At 35.3% G+C, this 13,834-nt stretch overlaps 1 protein-coding gene across 4 annotated transcripts in view; it reads left to right on the top strand.

The window, feature by feature from the left end:
- EPS15 (epidermal growth factor receptor pathway substrate 15) overlaps nucleotides 1-13,834 on the top strand; it is a 143,019-nt gene that overhangs the window by 126,581 nt on the left and 2,604 nt on the right. For 3 of the 4 annotated variants that reach the window (XM_038558052.1, XM_038558054.1, XM_038558053.1), the window contains 3 exons: nucleotides 6,832-6,908; nucleotides 8,264-8,426; nucleotides 11,835-12,028. In XM_038558052.1, the coding sequence (XP_038413980.1) occupies nucleotides 6,832-6,908; nucleotides 8,264-8,426; nucleotides 11,835-12,028 (434 nt within the window). The remainder of the gene's footprint in view (nucleotides 1-6,831; nucleotides 6,909-8,263; nucleotides 8,427-11,834; nucleotides 12,029-13,834) is intronic. The other variant, XM_038558055.1, reaches the window with a different exon arrangement.

Consider the following 13,834-nt stretch of genomic DNA (forward strand, 5'->3'; position numbering starts at 1 on the left):
GGAGAAGCAGGCTCCACAGGGAGCCTGATGTGGGACTCAATCCCGGGACTCCAGGATCACTCCAGAGCTGAAGGCAGGCACTAAACCACTGAGCCACCCTGGGACCCCCTTTACTCAGAATTTTAAAAAGCTGTATACCAAAGGGCACCTGGGTGGCTCAATTAGTAAAGCATCCAACTCTTGGTTTTGGCTCAGGTCTTCATCCTCAGAGTCGTGAGACTGAGCCCTGAGTGGGGCTCTGCACTCAGCACAGTCTGCTTGAGATTCTCATTCTCTCTCAAATAAATAAATAAATCTTAAAAAAAGAATATATGTACCTAAGGATCATGATTTATTAAAACTTAATAATTTTTATTATTCATCAAGGACAGATATTTTTAAGCACAACTGCCCTTCCCCCCCCCCCAAGTTTGTGATGGTGAGAGATTTAATGGTTACCAACCAGTTTGATGCTACTGCCTTGATACCCATTAAGACACCAGCAGATTTATCTACGTTGTTGCAAATATCAACACAAATATAAATAACATCTTCATATTCTGAAAATAGTTTTAACCGTACAGATCTCCCTAAAGAGGTCTTGGGGACCTCTGGGCTCCATGGGCCACACCTTAAGAACTTCTGATCTAATACAACTAAAAGATTTTCCTGTTGCCCTGATCTCTGTTCCCTCGGGACAGCTTGCTCTCAGAAGGTATCTGGGACAGATGACTCCTTTATTCAAAATGAGAGCAAGAGAATAATCTCAGTGTCCTGGAGAAAAAACTGAAGAGTAGAGGTTATCTTTTTAGTTATGTTTGAGCCTGGTGCTTCTGCTGTTCTCACAGTACACACTTCTTACGGTGGTCATGTCCAGTTCTGTCCTGTTTCCTAATGGCTCCTAGATTTAGTCTTCCAGTGTGGAACTCTCTCCTGAGCCTCCATTACCTTCAAGTTACCTGCTGGATATTTCCCCTTAGGTGCCAAGTGCAACAATACTTAAAATTGAAATAATCATCTTTTCCGATTAGTATTAGTATACAATTAGTAATGTAATAGTATTTCTACTTTCTATAGTAATGATACTCTTAGTTATCTTAGACTTCTCATTCCTCATCTCCAATACATTGCCAAGTCCTGTTGTTTTACCCCCAAGCAGACCCTGATTGTTTCTCCTTTTGCTCAGCCTCGTTTGGACCCTCATTTTGTTTTACCTGAACTGTGATGTTAAATTGCCTTCATTTCTTTACCTGCCAATCCATCATCTACATGACTGTCAGAATTGTCTTTCTTAACATCTGATCATGTTACTAACCACAAATCAAAGTCGCGAGCCCTGTGTTCCACACATATGTGTGGGTATACTTTTGTTATGTATATATTATTTATATTAGTTAATATAATGTTTAATATAGTATCTATATTATATTTATATATATTTAATGGTCTTTTACTTCATGTGTCACAGGTGTATATCTGAAAGTAAAGTTGCCACCTTAGGAAGTTTAAACAATACTAAACATCTTCTGGATATCCCATCTCTGTTAATGATATTACCATCTACGCAGTTGCCCAAGCATAGATTTGGGAGTCATCCTAAGTTGTAGCCCTACTTTCCCACCACAAAGCTTCTGGGACATAGCAGAGTCTCATTAGTTGAATGCTGAAGAAATGAATAAATGATTTGTTTCCAACTACTACATTATCATAAGATTTTGAATTGGTTGGAACATAAACAGCCTAGAGGAGGTTGTCATTATTAGGACATCGGTGCTTGAGGCCAACTGCCTGAATTTACTCAGGTAAAATTGCTAATTCCTTAGGTTTTCTTAGGCTCCATTTCCTAAACAATAAAATGAGGTTAATAATTATACTTCATGGGTTTGTTGGGTAGATGAAATGACATAATCTATGTTAAAGTATTTATTGTGTTACCTATTGCAGTAAATGGTAGCTGCTATTACTATTACCACTACTACTTTTTAGTTTAATGGTTTTAAATCCTGGTTAATGTCACTTATAATATACTCTTTGATAGTTCCAAGTCAAATAGGGATGGGAGAGAGAGAATGAGAATGAGAATTGTTGCCAGCTCTCTTTTCCTGGAAAGGATTCTTTCAGTCTAAGATTATTTTCTCTTATTTTTAGTTTTTAAATCCTTTTGTTTGTGAAATGAACAATGTACTCTTTTTTTTTTTTTTTTTTTTAAATTTTTATTTATTTATGATAGTCACACACAGAGAGAGAGAGAGAGAGAGAGGCAGAGACACAGGCAGAGGGAGAAGCAGGCTCCATGCACCGGGAGCCTGACGTGGGATTCGATCCCGGGTCTCCAGGATCACGCCCTGAGCCAAAGGCAGGCGCCAAACCGCTGCGCCACCCAGGGATCCCCTGTACTCTTTTTTTTTAAGTTTTTTTTTAACCTAAGTAAATCTGTCTCCTTCCCCTCCTCCCACTGATTTATGTACATATGTTGTTTTTTTAATGTATTTATTTAGTTTAATAAAAATAAAATCCCAACCTCTGGAAATCACTGAGATTTAGAGAGATGGTATTATATTCCTAAGGTCACAAACAGGACTTCTGCCCTCTTTACTCATACCCCTATATTCCTGTTCTTTTTCATCAAGAAATACAGTGGTTAGCCAGGAAAAAAAAAAAAAAAAAAAAAAAAAAGATTAATCTCACAGAACAGAAAAAAGATAACCTTTCAAAAATAAACTAAAAACCTAAGGTTAAGTTTTTGTTCTTAAAAATTAAATGATAAATCACTTCTATTACTAAAATTTAGTGATTATGATAGAGATGGACTTCAGCTATTTCTAATATTTTGACTCATAGTAGGGTCTTTCTAGCATTTACTCCTTGTGCGTAGACACATCGTAGACTAAAAGAATACTAAAGAAAGCAAATGCAGGTTACTCAGTTTCTACATATATTTTATTTTGTCTTTTAAAAGTTTTTTCCACTTCATTATAGATGAGATTAGTTCTTGTGCCAGAAGATTTTTTGCGTGGATTATTTTACCACTAACTGAGGAAGTGCAGAATCTTTCCAACTCTTATTTAAAACCTTATAGCATCCTGAGGATATAGAATGGAATTTGTGGTCTCCCCAGAGCATCTTTGACTCTAAAGGTAGTAAAATGCCAAGTAGGTCTTCATTTTTTACAGGCAATGACTCAGGCTAAGCACATGGATGTTCAAATGTTTTATTATTCTTAGCGTCTGCTTTCTTTCATGTTTCGTCTCTAATTTTCTCTGTTTCCACAAACCACAGACAATGACTGTCTCTTCAAGGCCACTTATTTTTTGCACGGAAAAATGTGTGTGCATGAGCGGGTGTGTATTTGTATATTTGGTGTAGTGTGTATATGTCTCTTTTTTCTCCACCTCCTTTCTGTCCATAAGTAAAAGAAAGTAAAACCTTTTTTGGAAAGTCTTCTTGGCCTCTTTCTCATAAACTAGCTGTTGCTTCTCCTTTACTGTCTTTGAACTTTAACATTTATTGCTGTGTAGCAGTTGTATACATATATATATATATATGTATATGTTATATATAAGTATATATTATATATATGTATATATGTATATATTATATATATGTATATATGTATATATATTTTATAAATATACATACATATATATATTACTCAGTTGAATCATGAGTTCCTTGAAGGTAAGTGTTGTGTCTTATTCTCCTTTAAATCTCTAGTACCTAGCCTTGATAATTAGTAAATTTGATGGATGAGTGGGTGAGTGAGTGAGTGAGTGAGTGAATGATTTGGAGACTAGCTTGAGAAAATGGATTCTTTATTAATGACCAATACCTCAGATTATTCATGAGTATCTCTTAAAGGTTTTCTGTGAGTTTGAACTTTATCTGATGGCTTGTGAGTGGGTCATGGAGAAAAACATTTTCTTCTTTTTCCCAGGATTCTCTGGTAGATACCTGTTGTTGGTTATTATTTGTGAGCCTTAAAACTGGCTTCCTTTAATCCTTGTTGGTCAGCTGGTTATGCTAAGAAATATTATGATACCTGTTTGGAAGATCCTTAATAAGTAGACAATTTCTTTCCCCCTTTTCTCGCACCATTTTCAATGAATATGAGCATCTTCTATTACCAGACCTTTTTCTAGGCCTTTAAGATACAGTATAGCACAAAGCAAAGTTCTTGTCTTTATAGGGCTTAAATGGGAAAGATAGGCAAGAAACAAATATATAAAGTACTCATGAATGCAATGAATTAAATCAAGGTAGGAATAAAAAGTGATATGTGTAAAATGTAGCTTTAAAGGGAAAAAAAATACCAGGAAAAATGCTGTTAAAAGAAGCATGCTAAAATAATTGATAAGGGTTATTTCTGATAATGAAATTATAGGTGATTTTAAAAATTACACTTTTATGTAATTTTCCAAAGTGTTAATTACCTTTATTCTTGGGAAGAAGAAGGTGTCCGTGACATCACATTTGTATTTAAAGCCTCATTCTGATGGTCTATAGCTCCCATGTGATCAAGAGGAAGAAAGCCACCTGCTTATTCCTCTCTAGATATTTCTGGGACTCCTCAGCACATGGTCTGGATAAGTTCATACTCAGTGAGTCTTTCCAGTTTCTGGACAGAACTCTACTTCATATCAGTCATGATCAATATCTGAGGAAATTGTTGCCAAAGTCTTAATTCTCCAATTTGGACAAAAGTGCTTTGTCATTCATCCAGGACACATTCACCAGTGTTTGGACCAATGCCGAATAGGTTGTTTATTCTAATGAATAAAGTATAGAAAAACTCTAGTAAAACCACAAGCAGCATATTTTTTATATACAGATGTGTATTTTATTAATGTCTTTCACAGTGTACACTTCATAATATTTTAGTGAAACTTGACCTAACTCCACACTGTTGACATATGTGTTATGACTTCTTATAAAAGCTGTGGCAGAGAAACACCATGAAGCAGATTTTTTAGTTCCCTCTAGTGAAAAGAGCCAACTCCTTTTCCCTCATCACCTTTCTACTAATCAGGAGAGCATCTGCACCCTGGTTGTGCCTCAACTGCTGTGGCATCAAGAATAACAGAGAAGGAGAAAGAAAAGAAAGCCTGAAAAACAACACTCATGACTAGACTGGGCCCCAGGCTGTGGGACTTAGATATATAGTTATATAAAAGCATCTTTTATGGCTAAAGCTATAGAATTTCCTGTAACTCTGTACTTTCAGCATCCTCTTCAGGCTCAGAGTTGTTCTCTTCAGGTGTATCTCTAAAGGACTAATTTTCTTTATCCTTCTTCCCACCCTCTTTACTTCCTCCAACTCATGACTGTCTTGGTAACAAAGCAAGCAAAAGTAATATATACCTTCTTGCCTCTCTTCAGCTTATGCCCGTGGTATACTGATTTTTAGAAGTAAAGACCTACTTTACACATTTAAATGGCTATATGGGCACACTTGTTTTAAAACCGATTTGAGGGGATCCCTGGGTGGCTCAGCAGTTTAGCCTGCCTTTGGCCCAGGGCCTGATCCTGGAGTCCGGGGATTGAGTCCCACATTGGGCTCCCTGCGTGGAGCCTCCTTCTTCCTCTGCCTGTGTCTCTGCTTCCTTTCTGTGTGTCTCTCGTGAATAAATAAATAAAATATTTTTAAAAATAAAAATAAAAAGATAAAACCGATTTAATGTAAAGATGAAGATTTGAGGGAGAATGAGGAAAATTTTTCAGTGTGTCTGCCCTGTCTTACCCTGTCTCTTGCAGTTCTCTTTCTCTTTCTTCCTTTGTTTCTGTTTTCCTAAATCAAGTAACAATTCCTATAAATATTCTTTGGCTTTATTGGTAGCCTTTATGTCTGAATAGGTGAAACCTATCTCAAAGTAGATCCGTTCGTTCCAGCCAAAAATGTTAATCCATTTGTTCTGTGATGGATCAGATAACTTCTCATGTCTGGGAGTAGGTTAAATAAATAATTGCTTTTGCAATTACTCTTCCCTCTGCCTGGAATGTCTTTATCTTTCTCACCTTGATCTATTCCTTATTTCAAAGGCCAAATGTAATAGCTTCTTTGATACTTTTCCTGATTCTCCCAGTTAATGACTCCTACTACAGGGTTTTCATACCTCTCTAATAGCTCATTTAAGATTGTTTTGTTGTTTTTTACATGTCTCTCATTAGACTGTGAGGTTTTGGGGGTAGGAACTGTATTTTCTTAGATCTGATATTCAAGAAATGTTTTTGACCATTTATTCTTCATCAGATAAGCCTTCTTCACTGTTTTAAGGACTTTACAATTTCATAATGGTGATCTATCATAATGGTGATATATCAATCACAGATAACCATAGTACAAACTAGAATGCAGTCACTGCCTCACAGAAGAAATCACTTCTTGCTGTGACAATTAGAGATTATCCCAGGCTCATGGATGAATTCACATTTAAAATGCACCCTGAAAAAATAATAATAATAAAAAAATAATAAAATGCACCCTGGAGGATAAGTATGTTAATGTGGAATTAATGGAATCTAGCTTTTCTGACTTTTTGATGGCTTTATTAGATATACTTTAAGTGCATGGTAACTATATTATTTGACATTTATTCCAAAGCCTTAAATCTAGAGTTAATTTTCTTGTTTTTGATGTGAAATAATTCATCAGTTGATATATACAAAAGAATGTATTATGTGTGTTGCAGGAGAGGTATCAATTTGTTCACTGTCTTCGTGGATTAACTCATAAATTCAGGAACTGATATTTAGGGTTTGATACTTTTCATCGGTCTGAATGTTAATAACCAAAAAAGGACATGAAATTTTGATATATTTCTGTCCTGTTGCATTGATTTTCTTTATTCATTTTAGCCACAGATCCCTTTGCTTCTGTTTTTGGAAGTGAATCATTTGAGGATGGATTTGCTGATTTCAGCACATTGTCAAAGGTAATCTGCAATGATTAGTGGGAAAGTAAAAAATGTATTTCCACCACTGGAGCAATCCTTTCTTCCAATTATGTGACCTCCTCACAGACATTGCAACTTGATTTCAATAAATTAACGTAAATGTTGATTTCAGATAGAAATGATAGTTAAGTTGTAATTAAAGTAGACATATTTCTATACATAAAGACTTATGTCTATGGTACAGGTAATTACAATTTTCTGCTGACAGGTTAGCTCAACAACTTCATTTTTAGAGTCTTCTGCCTTTGTATTTCTTCCAGTTGAACTAATTTTTCCCCTATTGACTGTCTGGGTCAATAGTTGTAAAATTTGGGCACTCATGCCACCTTCTCTGCATTGGTTACTTCATTTTATGTTTTGAAGCTGTTAGGGTTAGTATTAGGATAATTAATACACATAGTCCAGCTCTGTATGTCCACTGTCTATTTTCCAGTATCGCTCTAGAATTGATTCAGGCCAAAATAGTAAAATTTTAGTATATGTGAAATTGTCTACATCATCAGTTCTCAGCTGTATGTTATTCCCCTCGCTCCCCCTCATCCTCAATTATTTGGCATTGTCTAGAGACATTTTTGGTTGTCACAACTGGGAAGGGGTCTATTCTTATCTAGTAGATAGAGACCAGGGGTGCTATTAAACATCCTACAACACAGTGTCTAGCTCCCCACAATACAGAATTACGTCCAGTCCACAATATAAGTAGTACTGTAGAAATTGTTGGCCTAAAGAGATCTAAAATCATTAATGTCTGATTCATTATACAAAAGTGAATCTTTCATTATTAGAAAGGCAGGGCCTTCAGATCCACATTAAGACTTGATGTTCCATGGGATCAATTTGCTTTTAAAAATTGACTTTCACGTTGTCTTTAATGTTTTTCAAGATGCCACTTTCTTTGCCATTATTAGGTCTTTCCTCTATTTAAGTGCATTGGGAAGTGTGGAATCAGTATTTTTTCCTTTATCATTTGGATCAGATACTCGTCTGAGGAAAAATATATCATCCCTTTAAAATAGGCCTCAGGTGGTTTTGTATTGCCTGAGGTTTGAAAAACTTTTAATCCAGAGTTGGCTTGTTTTGGTATGTTTTAGCTTTGTTTGGTATGATCATATCAAACATCAATAGTGATGTTATAATCACTATTCATGTAGAACAGTTTTTTAAAAAATTTCTCCCTTTTGGCCCTGAATGCAGAGGTTAACATGTCATTGTTGTCAGAATTGAAATAAAGCTGCATAATACTGAAGATCATTCTTCTAAATGTTACATGACCATATATATTTTGGTTGGTATAATTTATATAACCATGTATAAACATTTCTTTTCAAACAAAGGTCAATAACGAAGATCCCTTTAATTCAGCCACATTGAGCTCTGTCAACAATGTGGCCATTAAAAAAAATGTGCTTGAGGAAGTATCGGTCAAAGGTGAAGATGTACCCCCAGCACTGCCACCAAAGATTGGAACTCCAACAAGACCCTGTCCACCACCACCTGGTATGAGAGTTGGTATATTTCCTAATGTATCAACTTTTTGGTGTATTAGGAGATGCTTTTTTCTTCCTGAAAAATACTGGTGTGGGCCTTATTGACGTAGATGATGGGCTTTAAACAAAACAAGTCAGAAAACATGGCAGAAGCCTGCTATTGTCATCTATTCTGACCTCAGTACAGAATTACAGACATGTACCTAGAAAGCCAGCATCTGTAATGTGAACTACTTTTCTGGCAAGAGCTCATTTCTTTTTAAATCATTTTAGAGAGGCAGTAAATGGAAAGAGGACAGTATCAGTGAAATGGCTTGCTTTTTGGAAACTCACTGATTACCATTTGCACCAGTTTCCTTCACTTTGGTGCTTTAATTAAATTAATTTCTGTAAGAAGAGATTAATTTGAAGTCTCCTTCTTTTACTGCTCAATGTGAAGTCTTCCTTAAATCCTTTTATGTGAAAATGTATGGCCTTTTTGATATCCAGAATTCAGCAACATAGTGGTTTAAAGGAATGTATTGTTTTTCTTTAAGGAAAATAATATTTTACTTCACTCAATAAGAGACTCCTTTATTTTATAAAAGTAATTTTTTTTTTGGTCCAGGAACAAATCTTAATGTTTTTACTGTTTTGTTTTTAACAAAGATAATAAAGTTGATGAGAAATGGCTAACAAGGCAATCCCCTAAGTAGGTGTAGTGCTTCTTAGGCTGTTATATGAGAAGACGCATCTGGTACATGCTTATTTTAATAATCATGTATCATTCCTTGGTAACGATTCCTTGGTAATTCCTTTTAAGCCACAGTAGTTACAGATTTTTATGCTTGCCTTTCACAATAACCTGCATATGGTATTTCTTGGGCTGATTATTTTTGTCTTTTTTGACTTAAAGTGTACAGTTTTTAATATTCAATTATGTGTTGAAAAATCAGGTAAACAAATTAAGTGATTTCTATCTTTTAAGGAAAAGTAGCTTATATCTTATATTGCTAGAGGCTAAGGTTGTCAAATATATTAAAAAACAAATGAGTCAACAAGCAATCCAACTAAAATGTGGGCAGAAGACGTGAACAGACATTTTTCAGAAAAAGCATACAGATGGCCAACAGACACATGAAAAGATGGTCAACGTTACATATCAGGGAACGGCAAATCCCAAACTACAATGAGATATCACCTCACAACTCTCAGAATAGTTAAAACTAAAAACTCAAGAAATAACAAGTATTGGTGAGTTTGTGGGGAAAAAGGAACCCTCGTGCACTTGTGGGAATGCAAACTGGTGTGGCCAGTCTGGAAAACAGAATGGAGTTTCCTCAGAAAGTTAAAAATAGAACTGTTCTAGGATCCAGCAATTTCACTATTGGATATTTACCCAAAGAATACAAAAATACTAAGGGATACACACACCCAATGTTTATGGCAGCATTATTTATAATAGCCAGGGATCCCTGGGTGGCGCAGCGGTTTAGCGCCTGCCTTTGGCCCAGGGCGCGATCCTGGAGACCCGGGATCGAATCCCACGTCGGGCTCCCAGTGCATGGAGCCTGCTTCTCCCTCTGCCTGTGTCTCTGCCTCTCTCTCTCTCTCTCTCTGTGTGTGTGTGTGTGTGTGTGTGTGTGAGAGAGAGACTATCATAAATAAATAAAATAAAATAAAATAAAATAAAATAAAATAAAATAAAATAAAATAAAAATTTATAATAGCCAAATTATGGAAGCAACCGTAGTAAGTGTCCATCAATAGAAGAACAAAGAAAGATAAACGATGGGTGTATATACATATATATACACACACACACAGTTGTATATATATATACATATATGTATGTATATATACACACACCGTGGAATATAAATAAAAAGAGTGAGATCTTGCCATTTACAATAACATGGATAGATCTAGAGAGTATAATGCTAAGTGAAATAAGTCAGAGAAAGGTGAATACCATATGATTTCACTCATGTGGAATTTAAGAAACAAAACAAATGGATAAAGGGGAAAAAAATAGACAAACTGACCATAGAAAACAGAATGGTGGTTACCAGAAGGGACGTGGGTGGGGAGATGGATGAAATAGGTGAAGAGTATTAAGAGTACACTTATGATAAGTAATGTACAGAATTGTTGAATCACTATATTGCACCTCAGGAACTAATATAACACTGTATGTTAACTGTACTGGAATTAATTTTTTTTAAAAAAACAAGAAAAAAGTGAGTCAATTTGCTCATTTAAGTTTTATACCTGTAGGATGGCAATAGCAAAGTTATTTTTTAAATCCTAAGTAAAATAGTATACTACTGTATTAAATAGATCTAAGGATCTTCAGCAAAGTAAGCATGTATCACTATCGAAGTATCAAGGCAAAAAGGATGGTTTGTTGGAGAGAGCAGTGGACTGGGAGCTTAAAGATCTGGGTGCTAATTCTGGATGTCCTCAGACTAGCTCTGTGATCTTCAGTGTGTAATTTCGTATGCCTGAGCCTCAGCTGTCTGAGCTGTTAGATGGTGGCAGTAACTAATTTGCCTACCTTCCCAGGAATGTTGGAAGGATCTAGTAAGATATGAGATATGAACATCTTTTGTAAGATGTTATACTCATGGAAAGACTCTGTTATGATTGCTATTACCAGTTTAACACATTTTAGGAGAAGTACATATTTGAAAATATTTTAACACCCGTAATTATAATTTTCCTTCAAGTAAGTTTAAGACTTTAAAATTGGAGAACTTGTTTCAAAATGAGTTCAGCAACAGTACTGTTGTTTGGTCAAAGATTAGTTTATCCACAACCACAAAGATTTAGGCCCCGAGCTTCAAAACATTCTCTATTCTTCAATTTGAAATATTGTAGATGGCAAAAAAGTAAGTGAGGTTTTCCAAGATAAGTTTTCATTGTGTTCCCAGGTGTCACATGTAGATCCCGTAAAAGCAGTAACCCAGAGATTTTTCTGAGAAAAATCAGAAGAATATGGTCATTTTTCAAAGGTCATTTGTTCCTATTGCCTCTAGTAGTTAGTTGTTATCAGGCTGAGATTACAACAGCAGAGGCCATTTCTGTCTTTCTGTCATCCTCATCCTGTTTCATCCTTTCCTCTCTCTCTCTCTTTGAGAACATGCTGCTTTGGGGAAGACAAGGTTTACACTCTGGGTATAAATATGATTCCTGGCCCGTTCCATTCCCTTTTGCTATTTTTTCATTTAGCTACATAGAGCTGCAATGTATTTGAGAGATTATGTGAAAAATTTGAGGACAGACCATTTGTGTAGTCATTTAAGACCATACTTTAAGAACGTACTTTTAGGCCCTTACCTCCATTCCCCCACTCCCAGTTCTTTAATTCTCTGCGTGTTCATGGTCTTGTGTGTTTGTTTGCCATATTTGCTTGTTAATTGTAATGATTTTGATCCAGGGAAAAGACCCATCAACAAATTGGATTCTTCTGATCCTTTTAAACTGAATGATCCATTTCAGCCTTTCCCAGACAATGATAGCCCCAAAGAAAAAGATCCTGATATGTTTTGCGATTCATTCACTTCTACTACTACTACTACTACCACTACCAATAAAGAGGCTGACCCAAGCAATTTTGCTAACTTCAGTGCTGTAAGTACTGTGAATGGGCTGTTTGGGGGAAAAATCTTTCCATTTACAGTTTAAAGAGTTTTCAGTGATTACTTTGGAGTCTGCCAAATTTGCATCATTTTAACTAAATTTACCAACATACTAAAAATGATCTATATTCCTCCCCCAACCAAAATTTCTGTTTGATTCTGTTTTGAGGATTCTAACATTGTTCCATTGCACAAAGGGTTTTAGTAGTCTTAGTCTTTGTTGATGTATACCACTTGTTTTGCAAACCCTCCCTTTAGTCTTAGTAAACAATATAAATAAAATCTTGACAGTTACTGTTTTGCAAATTGTTATGGATAATGGACCATTAGAGAATCATTTGCTGTCTGCCCACTGGATAAATAATGGCAATAATGAGCTTGTGTATTTGTAACTGTGTATGTGTGTTTGTGTATAAAGTTTTGACGATTTCTAGAGACCTGCCAGCAACTATTATTATATGAGAGGATAAAGCCAGGGATTCTTTGAAAAGCGAAACTCTGGTTTTTATATAGTAGTGTTTTTAAGATATAAATGTCGATTTTATGAAATAAATACAGTTGTCAAGAGCTAAACAGTCTTTATTTGGACAGTTCTAATTCATTAACCTTCCGTATTTACTCTGCATTCTTCCAGAGGCACACCAGTAGAAACAATGGAAAGGTGCTGGGATAACACATAGATAGGGCCAAAAGATCACAGAAATGGGGCAACCAACTATGGAGGTGTCGCTCTAGAGAGACTTAAAGCAGTGATATATATAGTCCATCGTTCAGATAAAAATGAGGCTGGCTTGCTTTATTTATTTGTTTGTTTGTTTGTTTATTTTTCCAACTTTTGAGTCCATACTGTAAGTTCCATTGGCAGCTTCTGAATGTGCAGAGTAGAATAGGAATAATATTTTGAATACTGGAAAATGGAATGTCAGAATTCTACTGACTTAGCTTTTGGTAGAGTTTGAGTTGTTTCAAGCAAAGAATCCAGAATTGCTCTCTCTAGGAGATTATAATCCTCTATATTTAATATAAAGTAACGGTCTGTCTCTGGTACTTAATATGTTAAATACAATTTCAGCAAGTCAAAATCTTGTTGGAGTAAGTCTTGAACAAAGCAGAAGCATTTTGTTTATTTCATACGTAAAAGTTTCAACATAGTGTAATATAAAGCAACTCATAATAAAAATGCCTGCCTCCCTTTTTTCATTATGAAAGTTTTGTTAAGTGTTGTAAGTTTTAAAGTCCCTCTAATTACTGGGGGGAAAACTACTATTTTCAAAAGCCTGACAGTTTCTTTCCTTTCATCCTGTTATGGTATTCCTCCATATGACAGGGCTTCAAACCAAGTAAAATTTATTAATTTAGTATCTGCCAATGTTGCTGTTTTAGGGAGATAAAAATATTTCCCTGACCTAATGTTAAGATGTAAGGTTTTGTTAATGTTAAGCATATGGTTTTATGTATAACAAAATCAGCACATTCTTTGCTCCTTAGTTTTTCTGTACCTGAGAGCAAGGATAAGATAGGAAATCACCAGTGGAATTAAGTTGAAATGATTGATCATGTGAGGATGCTTCCTGAAGTTGAAGTAACATTTTGCATTAGAATAAAAGGCTAGCACTCCTGTTTGTAAATATCCTAGTTCACCTTAAGCATTTCTACTTTTAAAAAGTGGTTCAATATTTATGTATAGACTTTCTATCAGTAGACTACAATAATTTAAAAAATTAAACTCCATTTAATAACTGGTAAAACTAAATGTGTTTTCAGGGGGAAAAAATTTAACAGGTAACAAGACTATTCC

This window comes from Canis lupus, chromosome 15 (genome assembly GCF_011100685.1).
Source record: "Canis lupus familiaris isolate Mischka breed German Shepherd chromosome 15, alternate assembly UU_Cfam_GSD_1.0, whole genome shotgun sequence".
NCBI classification, from domain to species: Eukaryota; Metazoa; Chordata; class Mammalia; order Carnivora; family Canidae; genus Canis; species Canis lupus.